Source organism: Crocodylus porosus, unplaced genomic scaffold (assembly GCF_001723895.1).
Source record: "Crocodylus porosus isolate Cpor-Errol unplaced genomic scaffold, CroPor_comp1, whole genome shotgun sequence".
Classification (NCBI taxonomy): domain Eukaryota; kingdom Metazoa; phylum Chordata; order Crocodylia; family Crocodylidae; genus Crocodylus; species Crocodylus porosus.
Window position 1 is genome coordinate 120,147,579 of NW_017728886.1, and position 12,771 is coordinate 120,160,349.

Sequence of the window (12,771 nt, forward strand, 5' to 3'; positions counted from 1 at the left end):
CTTTCCTGGTTTGGTCCCTGCAGGACCGGACCAGCGCGGAGTAATCTGGTTTATGTGTAATGTCTTTCCCTAGCCCCAGTGATGGTCACTGAATGGGGATGCTATGGTAGAATAGGGCTCTCCCCACAGTCCTGTGACAGTTATCCCCACCACCCACTCACCCCTTGTCAAGAGAGGGAATGTTGCAAAGACAGTGACACTTGTATCATCTCTGGCTGATAATATGGACTCTCAGGGTTGGTGCTAGTCAGAATAACTCACAGGTGCCCTCAGGCTGATCTAATTTATACTGATGGACTTGCCTGCAACAGACTGACCTCAGGATGAACCTTATAACACTTTCATCCTTTTCAGCAAGCTGGCATGTTCCTCAGTCATGTCTGCAACACATACATATATGCATGTCTACAGGCAGATGCATATGTAATATATAAAACAACATAATAAATACACATAATTATTTCTAAACCAAGGAGATGAAAGTCTTCCAATACCTCCCTTTAGATTACTCAGTAGGTCTCTGGGATAAACTAAACTGTCTTGAGGAAAACCTTTCCTGTTTTTACATATGACATTAAGAGTTTAGTTCAAGCTGTGTGGATGTTCATCCAGAGCTAAAAGTCTCTACAGCTCAGAGTTAGGTGTCCCACTACTTCATGTTGCAATATAACACGGGGGGGTCTCCAGCCATTTGAGACAGAGAAAACCTTGCTTGCTTTAGAATATAACACTTCTGTCAGTGCACTGTGCATCCTTAATTTAGTAACAGTTTGTGCAATAGTATAAATTAAGATAACATTTTATAATACAACCTAAGGGAATGTACCACTCCAGTCAAATTCCAATATAAGCAAATTATATTTATTGACATACACAGGTAACTAAAATGATTTAGAATACAGTGGCACATAACACAGAAAGTAAGCTAAGGGCATGACGAGGAGGCAGGCAGCTGATTTGTGGGCAGATCATGGGATCAGCCACCATTTTGTGGGCTTATCATACGGTGCACCCCTCCCCCATGCCTCTGATTGGCCAGGGGGGCCCAGTGGCCCCACACCTTGCTGCTGATTGGTCAAAAGGGCTGTCTATCATGCAGCCCAACCGCCACTACTGATTGACCAAGGGTGCTGTCCAGCATGCAGCCCCACTACTCATCACCGATTGGTGGAGAAGGATGGGGCTGCACAACAGGCAGCCCTCTCAGTCAAACAGCAGCAAGTGGGGGGGATGTAGCCATCATCTTAGCTGCTTCCCATCACATCAGGGCCCTCCCACCCTCCTCACCTCAGGCTGTGTGGTCAGGCTACAGAAGCCATAAGGACTGTTGGCTCCCACTAGGGAGACAGCATTGTATTTTAAGTTTTGTTTGGGGGGGGGTTGTTCGTGTTTTTTTGCGGGCGGGGGAGGGGTTGGCAGATTTCATGGACATTGCCCAATATCTCAGACAATGCCAATATCTCAGATATTGCTACAATATTGAAATTTTTACATGTGCTCAACACAAAGATCCATCATCCCTTTCAAATTATATTTATGATTATTAAGCCCTTTAAATCCACATTGACTGATCTTCTCTAGTCCCTGTAGCCCACTGTGCTCCGACTGACTGTGTAGTTTGCCTGGAATATGACCTTGAAAATAGGCTGCTTGCAACTACACCTATCATCAAGGAAGCATGCTGCTTACTTGCCTTCACATTTATCCATCCTTGCCAATATTTTAAAAGTAGCTGAAAGAACTGCATGTTTGCTACCGTGCTTAATTGATCCCAAAACAAGAGAGGTTTTAAGTTTATTTAAGTTCATTCTTTCATTGCTGAACTCTTGGGTCCTTTCTAGTCTGCTTCACTCTCACCTGTGTTTTGCTTGTTTTCTCTGGCCGTTTCTTTGGAGTCTATGTTGGTAGCTTCTCTTATTCCATTTTCTAATTCTGTATTGGTCTCCCAAAGGATTGTGTCCTTGATTTCTTCCATTCTCTCTGCACCCCATATCAGATAGCCCGATCCAGGCCTATCCTATCTAAAACCCAACACGTCGTATATCTGAAACCCAAATGCTGTTCTCACTTCCATGTTCAGCCCCACACCATGTTGACAGAAGCTCCCTCAAAGGGTAAATTCTCTCCCATGTAACAGCACGAAAGCCAGAGAATCCCTCACCATCTTCTGCCTCAGTTTCTCAGAAAATTCCCTTTGAAAAGCCACTGTGAGGACTTGCTAACTCTGGGGAGCAAAAGCACTCATAAGAGGACAGAGAGGTCAGGAGAAAGCCTGCTGCTGGCTCTGCTTCTCCATCTCAAACAGCATACCGAGGAGAGTGTGATCTGGCCTGCAGCAATCAACTGCCTATCATTCCAAGCCACACACAAAAAATGACCTTTTTGTGGGGAAAAGATACTTTGACCATGAAGCCTGACACACTGGTACATCTTACCGGAAACTGTTGTTTTTTGGAGTGGAGTAACTGCTATTCTTGCACCTTGAGCCAACATTACAAAAGAGGCTCCGAACAAAAGGATAAAGGCCACGATTTGGCAAATCTCGGGCTTCTAGATAACCTAAAAATCAAGTAACAGACAGCATTAGAGCAGCAACAAAGATACGTTATAAAGCTTCAACAACAATACTGTTCCCTTTATTGTACTGCAACTATTCCAGTTTTATGTAATCCACACAGAAATGATTCATCCAGCACTGAAGTGGAGGCATTTCTGGGCTACAGCATGGCAAGACAGTGATCTTGTGCTGCAGTGCTCTCCAAACTTTTGAGAGCTCAGTTTCCCTTCAGGAAAATGAAGTGAGTCATGCACTGGGCTTGTAACTGGCTTAAGCCAACCTGGCTGATCATATAGAGGAGACTGTTCAAATCTTCATCAAAATCTTTGTAAGAATCTTCATAAAAAGATGGTTCCCCTGTTTCCTTCCATGTTTTCCAAAATGGTGAAATAGTTAACAGTGCAGACACACCTGGATTAACACTCAGTGAAATCGATAGGGCAATTTGCATCTCACAGGGCAAATCTACACATGATGCTACATCGCTGTAGCAACATGCTACTGTGACATACCGTTGGTGGGAATAAACCATGATGCTGCAGCTACATCGCTGTGGCAATGCGCTCCTTCATTATAGCACATTGCTGTGGTGACATAGCATCTAAAAATAACCACGCTCCTCCAGCACAGCACAGTACAGGCTGTTACTGTGCCATCATTTAATACTTCCAAAAGGATGTACTAAATGACGTTGCAGTACGAACAGCACCGTAGGGGCACACCGTAGATGTGCTCATAGTGATTGTTGCCACTTCTCTGTTCACTGAAGCAGATATTCCTACATTAGTTATATTTACATCACATTTTGAAGTTTCTCTTTACAACAATCACAGAGGCCTTGCAGAAGAGCTCCCCTGGGCCTTGCAGATGTTATGTAGCACAGTCTGTGATGATGACCCAGGGAAGTTTGTCCTTGGGAAACTTGAGGTGCATGGTGAGGTGTGCCAGAAGTCCTTGAGGCAACTGAAGGCACACTCCACCAAGGTATGGGTCCAGCCCAAGAAGCAGTTAGTGGGCCTAGTGGGGGTCCAGGTGGCTGGTATAGGGCTGCATGAGCCAGAGTGGGTAGGCGGAGTCCCCAGTGAGGAGGTGTGGGATGGCCATAGCACCCAGCTTCAGATCTGGCACCTCTGGTACAAAGCACCCACTCTCCACTAGGTCTGGCAAGCTGGAGTTCCTGAAGATGTGGGTATTGTGGGTGTTGCCCATGCAGCCAAAGATTACTTGTATGAAGGCTCTGTGGTGATCCACAATGATCTGGAGTATCATGGAGTGAAAGCCCCTCTGGCTGTAATAGGGGCAGTCTTCATGGGGTGGGCAGGTGATGGGGATGTGGGTCCTGTCCAGGGCCCTGATGCACTGGGGGAATCCCAGGGCATGGAACCCTGCCAACACCACCAGGGGGTCATGCATGTGGAGCAGAGTGGTCCCCAACATGTCCTGAAGGGCCCTGCATACCTCTAGGATGGCCTCCCTGGTGATGGCCTTGCCCATGCCAAGCAGGTGGCTGATGTATTGCAGGCTGGCAGGCATGGCCAACTTGAGCAATGTGAGGAGCAGGTGAGAGAGGCAGCCACATGCCAGTGTGGAGGGGCAGCCACATGCCAGTGTGTTGCCACACCAAGCATGCCTGGACCTGGTCCAGGAGATCCCAGGTAATGCAGAAGGCCTCCACCCACTGCCTGTCATCCCAGGTATGCTGGATTACATGCTGCCACCAGTCCTGGCTAGCCCAGCAGGCCCAGAAGCAGGAGTTTGGAGGCCCAAGAGTATGATGGTAGCCCCAGCAGTGGTATTCTGGAGCCCTTTATTGGTATCCCTGCCAGGATCCGGCCAGACAGACAGGATTGAGGCAGCAGGTACATGGCAGCAGTCCTGGGATGGTGCACAGTGGCTTGGCAGATAGCCACTATGCATGGGGGAGCCAGGAAGAGCAAAATGGCTGTGGACCTGGCAGTGGTCTGTATGGCAGATGAGTGCAGCAGCCAACAGAAGCCCAGGGTGATGGTGGTCAGTGCCAGGGCCAGGAGCTGGAGCAGCCAATAGCGCGGGAGGCAGAAGCAGCAAGGAGAGGGCTGACACATGCTGTTCCTACATCGGGCACGCTGTCCTAGCCAGGAAAATGGCTGGCCAGAGAGCAGCAAGCAGGGCTGACTTTTAAAGAGGGCCGCTGACTACTGGCAGCTGCAGCCAGAGCCTGGAGTTCCTTGAGTGACGGCAGGGGCCCATTGCAGGGTCCCAGGAAGCGGGAGCAGATTGGCAGCAAATCTGCTCCTGCTTCCCTGCACGTGTAGATGCTTGCCCAGCACCATTTACTGACGAGTAATTTATTCACAAGTAAACTGGTGCTGCAGCAGATGCACATGTAGATGTGACCAGTGTATGTGTGTACACAAACATATATATCGTGTATATGTGTATCTATATATACATATATACATACATACATATATCATGTGGGGGAGTGTATACACACATACACTCTATCTATTTTATTAACTCTAATCCCATCAAATTTAAAACTGATCGAACCTACACTCTGAATCTGTAAGAATACAATAGATATAGATATATTCATTTATTAACTGTAAGTAAAATAATAATTTTATTAAAAAGAGTATCAAAAGTAGAGCATAGCTGTTCCATTTAAACTACAAGAAGCATTAACGTAGTTTGGACATCAAATACAAGCTGGAACATTGCTAGAATATTCTTGTATAGTTTGTGCATGCACATGTGCTTGTGTACAAAGGAACCACTGTTAAAAAATGATTTTTTATGGCTTGATCCAATGCACAGTGAAATCACTAGGGTTATTTCTACACAGCACAGTGCAGTACCACATAGCAATACCCAAGGTATCGTATGTGCACACATGCTCTATCATGTACTTTGAAATGGAGATGTTTGAAAATTAGTGTAATTTTGTAAAGGTACATTATTAACTCCAATACCATCAATCTAAAACTGATCAAACCCATGCTACTGATCTAAACTACGCCACTTACAGAAAACTACGTAACTTAGATCAGTTCTGCCTTGGGCTTCTTGAATGTCTGGACCTAGCCTATGAGTCTCTCAGACTTCTAAGAATGAAGCATTCCTAACAGTATCTGTCCTGTTTTGGAGAAAGGGGATAATGAAGTTACTATAAAAGTTACTATTTCAGTGCATAGAATAAATTCTACTGAATATGAATTAGAAAGAATGAATATGTGTTCCACTGACACTATATATATACCAAAATTCCAGATAGCTCACTGTTTGTAGCATTACTTCAAATGCAGGCTTACTCAGTACCATTAAGTATAAAGCAGCAGTTTTTAAACTGTGGGCGCACCCCCTGGGAGACATGAAGGAACACTGGAAGGCTGCAGCACATGGGCACATGGGCGAGAAGTTTGCAAGGAGCCTTCACTGCTGCAACCTCACAGGGGGGATATAGGGGAGGGAACCACAGGCAGGCTCTGCCGGTGAGCTGCTGCGGTTCTGGGAACCTGATGCAGAGGTCACATAGCCTAGAGCCACAGCAGGACCAAGGCAGGAGGTGCTGGAGCCAGGGCAGGTAGAGCCAGCCCCACCAAGCCAAGCCAAGCCAAGCCAAGCTAAGCCACAGTGGCTGCTAGGGTGAGAGGCACCCTGTGCCTGGCTGCTGCTCCTCTGGGGTGAGGGGGCCAAGGCAGGTGGGGTGCAAATAAAATTGTAATCCAAAGCGGGGCTCAGCTAAGAAAGTTTGAAAATTGCTGATCTAAAGGTTTCTACATACCTAGTAGATCGGTGCTTAATCTATATATAAACATAAAGAAAGCAATCCAAGGCTTAAGTTCTCATAGGCCTTTTATGAGGCAACAGGCTTCACATTTCTGCCTTAAATTCAAGCAGTTGTACCATGGTGTAATTGATTTAATTGTGGATTTTTTTCCCCTGTTCCTTGTTTTCATTAGCCTTGTGCTTCATTCCTTTCTGGGAAGTTGACAACTGTGTAGCTTGAATACAAGTTCACATTTCCAATTAGATTATAAAATATAAGCCATGCTGAAATCCCCTAGAATTGCACAAACTGAATGAACAATGACATAGTAATATGATTCATGCTTCTTTGTACAAGATAATGCTTGAGACGGATTTAGCAAAATTAACTATAGATTTAGATTTTAAAAATCCCAGGTTTTATAAATTTGCAGAAAATAAAGGAGCCACTGTTTTAAAAATTAATTTTTGTCTCGATCCAATGCCCAGTGAAATCAATAGGGATATGTCTGCACAGCACAGTACTACATAGAGATACCCAAGGTAGCTCTATACACACTAATCTGGTACTGGGAGCAGTGTAGCTTCAATGGTGTGGTGTTTCAGCTGGGCTCCATAGCCCTTCCAAGAAGCAAAGTATATTGGTGAGGTGGATTGCTGTGGTAACACAGCTATCATGCTCCTAGTTTCCAAGTTAATGTGTTCAGAACCACCCTGGGAATGTCCACATGGCATTGCATCGTGCCATGCAGATATAGCCTAGGAGTTTTTCCAGTTGACTGCAGTGGCTTTGACTTAGGCCATTATGTTTCACCTTTCTGATATTTTCTTATTGAGAAGCTGTCTTTACAATGCTGTGTGCAGCTGTGCAAAGAAATACAGATTAAACTCAAACATACAGTGTTCCTTATGTTTGGGAGGTTCCTGGAAACGAACTGCAGCCAGAATTAAGAATAGCATGCAAGGCCACAATACTTCAGAGAGAGACAGGATCTGAAAAGTGAACCAAAAGTACAATATCAACATTACAGAAAATGAGAATTAGAACTGCATCAGTCAAATATACATCAAGACCGGGGAAAACATTTAACATACTAAAAGATACTAATAGATTTCCTACTCAGGATCTATCTAAGGCAAAAGAAGCCACTAAAAGCAGACCAGATTATTTCACTAAAGACCTATATTTTACTTAGACTTGGTATCAGTGTTCCTTAACAAAATCACAAAAAGAGAGTTTTCTGAGAATAATGGTTACTATCTTGCTAGTTACACTGCTTTCCTGTATCATCTTCTGTGATCATACAAAATAACTTTAATAGAACCAGATTGCAATTACAGGTACTCCGACTGAAGGCAAAAAGCATTAATTTTTCTGCCTCACTTGCTCCAGCTGCAAAACAGAGGTGAGGCCACTTCACCAACTTTATAAAAAGCTTTTGGCTCCTCAGATTAAAAGTGCTAAATTAGTGTAGACTCTTATTATGTCAATACAATTTTGTATTGTAGAAGAAACAGAATGGTAGGGAGTCACTGAAAATATTAAGTCAAGGAAATAAGGAAGTTAGACAAGATGTCAGATTTGCCCCTGACAGTCTTGGAGGATTATTGTTCCAGGCTGCGTCTACACAAGACACTGACTGCACAGTCATTACTGCGCAGTCATTTAGTACCTGTATACACAAGTGTTAACTAACTGCACAGTAACTGGAGTTACTGCACAGTAGTGTCACTGAATGGCTTTTAGGTGACACTGACTGCACACACTGATGCGGTAGTGTTGCATCACGTTTCATGCCATGCAATGCTACTGTGCAGTAGTAATGATCTACTGCACAGTCAGCATCTCATGTTGACACCGCTCAAGTACCACTCCAGTATCCATGTGCCAGATGCAGAAGCTGAATCATCTGTTCATATCAGGGAAGAAGCTCATAAACTTAAAATTATTACAAAGAAAAATGTGATAGGATGGTCCTCCATCCTTAAGAAGGAAGGCTGGATTTTGGCACTGACACTGTCTTGGAAAGCCTTTCCCAAACTAAAATAAGCTTCACCAAACCTGAAACAAGACTGATCTACAATAACCTGAAGAAATGAGGTGCTCCAGGACACCTCTGATATCCCCACCATAACTGAGAGTTGTTATGTCTCATGATATAATGTCTTGCATATAAAGCAAAATGACAAATATATTCTCTTTGACAAAACCCCAAATCAGTAAGCAGTACAACTGGTCAAGAAGTAGAAAGGAAATCACAAGAATTTTCTGCAAAAAGTCCCCATGTTTTTAATTAATCATTTTAAATGAGCTTTTAACAAACATTTTACAAAGTGAGCAACTTATAACCTAAGATTTAAGACACCAGACCATAAGACATTTTAAAAATCCATTATTGGCAACTCAGTGCATGTACTAAGAGGCCTTCAGCATATCCCATTGAGGCACTACATCAGTAAATGTTTTCCAGTTTATATGTTCTGTCCAGCACACAAGCAAGTTAAAAGAGACTGTGAGAATAAGATGCAGTATCAGGTCACTGAATTGTGAGAGAAAAAAGAAACACTAAACAGGTGAAATGATGAACTATTGTAAAAGTGTACAATGCAAATTTATAAACAAGTCTGGTGTGTGGCCCTGTGAAATACAGCTAAATACATTTGATGCTCCCTCTGGGTGTGTCAAAGGAAATTGAGTGCATTTGTTATGGGAATGCCTCCATGACAATACCCAGGAAATATCAGCTCGAATTAGTGCAGTATTACATAAGACTTGTTTTTATTTTTCAAAGCTGCTTAAAAGGTCACAATGTTTCTCTACTATGTGAGAAAGGGATGTTGTCTTGGGCATGTTGCACTGATGCAACTTCCTGACAGAAATTTGGAGGAAGTGAAATTCATTCCACTGAACACATATGTAGGTAAATCACATACAGGGAACCAGACAGTCCTCTGTGGGATCCTTCCTCAGAAAGAGAAATAGAAACTACCTCAGTATTTGGGAGCTTACAGAAATTACATTTTTCACGTGATAAGGCCCCTGAAAGCACTCTACGGTCCAGCCATAATATAACAAAAGTTCACAGCAGCAGAGCGCTTTTAAAATAGCTGATTGCATGAAAAAATAACCCTTGTTTAATCAGCAAGTAGCTGAAGGTGCTCTAATGCAGAGCGCCTTAGGGAACTTTTGCACAGGATCCCTGTGAGGGTTAATCTGGGGTGATTCTGCTGGTATCCCATGCACCTCTGCAGGGCTGGGCTGGTGCTCCAGCAGGTAAGCACCAGCGCAGCCCTGCCCCTGGGGCTGCCACATAGAGTCTCCTCCCTGGAGAGGAGAGGTAAAGGAACACACTTGCACTGGGAGCTAGGGCAGAGGCGGGTATCTGGACTCCCATGCCACGTGGGCCCAGGCCTGGTGAGGTCTTGAAGGGGAGCTGGCCTGGACCCATTAGATATAGGGGCACAGATTTCTGCCCCTCCCCGTCCCAGCTTCCAGTGTAATTGTGTTGACAGCAGCCCTGCTTGGCTGCAGCTCTAGAAGCTAAGGCGGGGGTGAATCCAAGCCCCTATGCTACACTGGCCTGGTCCAGCCACCTCAGGTAGGGTTTTTTTAGGGGGGGAGACTTGGATTCCGGCCCCTGCCCCAGCTCCTGGCACCACAGCCAGGCCGGGCTGCTGGCTGTCAACACACTCCTAGCCTCAACCAGTGCGTGAAATGGCAGTACCGCACCACCCCTGCCTCCTGGCCTTGGCTCCAAGACCCCACCACCAAAAAATGAAAATCTGTTAATTTCAATCACACTGTAAATGTAAACACTTTGAGTGTGCCTTTTGATCACTTGTGTAAATGCCCTTAGCCTTCAGTCTGCACCCAACTGATCCCTCTCCATAAAGAATTTGGCCAGCCATCACCTGTCCCCCTTTACTCCTTTCTACAACAGGCAGAGATCCATCACCCAACACTGCGGGTCTCAAGGGTGTAACTAGAAGCCCAGGCTCTTCTTTGCTGAAGACAGGCCTCCAGGTTGCTGTTAGAGTTACAGCCCCACCTTCTACACTGTTCTCAGAGCTTTTTTTATGCTTGTGCTATTTGACTATGCATCCTCTAACACTTCACAGGAAAGAGAGAAAGAGGAGCCAGAGCAAGGTTAGAAAAGAGGACAAAGGTTAAGTGACTGATTACATATGAAAAGAGGTGCACTGCTTGTAGTGAAAAGGACAAAAAAATCCAAGAGGTCTGAGATCTTTTTACATGGAAGTGACACTCCAACTGGAAGCAAAATTGCAACATAAATCCAGGGAAAAAGTAGGATCTCAACTTCACTCTGCAAAATATTGTAGATTGGAAAAACAGTACTGACATTTCTACTAAACTCAGTAGACTACCAAGGCACTTAGAAGGAACCAAGAATAGATGGAATATTAAGAGAGAGAGAGAGATAGGCAGGCAGGCAAGCAGGCAGGTTCCTTTGGGACTAAATTAAAAGATGAGAAGATGAGGGTGGGCTTTTTCTGTGCATGTTTGCTGGGCTGGGGGAAGGGGGTTCTGTTCTGTTCTGTTTTGAGGAAAGAGAAACTTCTGAAAAGCACTCAGTACATACCAGCACCAATAAAGGCTGGGAGCATTTGATCAAATGTAAAACTGGATTCTCTTCTTTCATGCTCACATCTTTTGTGGCCATTCTGCAGAAACATCTGAGTAGTAAAGTCACTTGCTTGACTCCACAAAGTATACAAGAAGCATGCTAGGGTATTTCTCAGCATGAGTAAGGATTGCAAGGCCAGATGTTAAATAAATGCCATACTGCATGATGCACTAGTGTTACAGTAACAGGCTCTGGTCCTGACTCCACTGAGTACCACATAGGGGAAATCCTTGCACCTGTGAGGCTCAGCATGTTGCCACAGGCAACACTTGGCAGGATCAGAGCACTAGACATTGAAGTGCAGTCTACTGAAATGGGCGTCAGTAATTTTGTGCAAACACGGCTCATTCTGTAGACCTCATTCTGTAGAGAAGCTGTCTTCCAAATTTGCTAAATTAGTTACAATCCCAACAGGAAACAGATAGCGTGGATATAACTAATCCATCAGGTAGTGTTAGAGTCCTCTATAACGAAACTGCTGTCCCTCTGTTAGATGTGAAGGTATTTTGACATGCCAAAAGTGGTTCATTTAGTTGGGTTTGAAGTTGTTCAGGGTGCAGGGGGAGCATGTGGGCCCTGCATGGAGGCATGTGGGCACTGTGGGGTACATGTGGGCCCTGTGGGAAGCTCATGTAGGCTCGGCACAGGCATGTGGGTCCTGCAGGGGGGTACTGTGGCCCTATAGGGGGGGCTGTGGCCCTGTGGGGGGAAGCTGTGGGCCCTGCGGCAGGGAGCAGTCCATCTGCTGTGTGGGAGAGCTTCACCTTGTGAGGAGTGGGGGACCCACCCCTCCTGAGAAGGCCCCCTCACACAGCCTCTCCATAACCACAGTCCCCCCACAATCCACCCACAAAAACCACATCCCCAAGTCACCCAACAAACCCCTCACCCACATACCCAGCCACAAACCCCAAACCCCCATACAAGCCCCATACCCCCACAAACTCTACACCCACCCACAAATTCCCCAACCCCCTCCCTCCAAATTGCTTTACACCTGTAAATATATCAATAAAACATTGACCAGCTGATTTCTCTCTATATAGTGGTGTTTCATTTTAATAGCAGAAGAACACTATTTTGGGTATTTTAATGAGATAATTTGGGTTTCTTGCTGGACACAGAGCTTGTCTGGACTACATGTAAAATTTGAATAACTAAATTATAGTATCAGTGCCTTCTTGCACAAGAATATAAAAACTCATGACTGGGACCACCTAAAGCATAACAATACAACTAATCTCATCTCTTACTCTAGTATTAAGTACAACCCATGACCAAGTATTCTAATTTGGTTATGAATAAGCTTCCCTTTCAGAGTGATTACATCCCCTTGCTATGATATTCCTTGCCAATCTAGGTGTCTCTGCCAGTTGGAAACTTTGGAGTTCTGCCCTGCTATCGCAATAGCCTATACTGTACCTTACGATTTAGAGTCTAAGGTGCTCAATTCAGGAAACCAACTCCTACTGAAATTAAATCAAGTAGTGTGCCTCTGGTTTAGCTGGAGGGCAGATGAGGTGGCTGACATCTTGGCCATTTGGGGCCCTGAGGACACACACTGACAGCTCAAAGCGGGCCACCAGAAGGAGCACATCTTCTGGGCAATGGCTGCCCAGATGGCAGAGTGAGGACACCCCATCTGGGTCTGGCAGGGGCACAGCCATGAGGCTGCAGGTCCAAGAGGGTGGATGCTGCTGCAGGTGGCAGCAGGTCTCAGCCAGGCAGCAGCCCCCACTGCCAAACTGCTGCAGTGGGTAGAAGGTGCAGGGGCCACTCCAGGTTAGGGCTGCTTCAGCAATCCAGCTGGCACAAGAG

General features: G+C 45.2%; 1 protein-coding gene across 1 annotated transcript in view; it reads right to left on the minus strand.

Annotated features, from left to right (window-relative positions):
• ABCA13 (ATP binding cassette subfamily A member 13) overlaps nucleotides 1-12,771 on the minus strand; it is a 368,570-nt gene that overhangs the window by 346,192 nt on the left and 9,607 nt on the right. Inside the window, 2 exon segments of the mRNA XM_019537509.1 lie at nucleotides 2,436-2,559; nucleotides 7,207-7,300. Of these exon segments, the coding sequence (XP_019393054.1) occupies nucleotides 2,436-2,559; nucleotides 7,207-7,300 (218 nt within the window).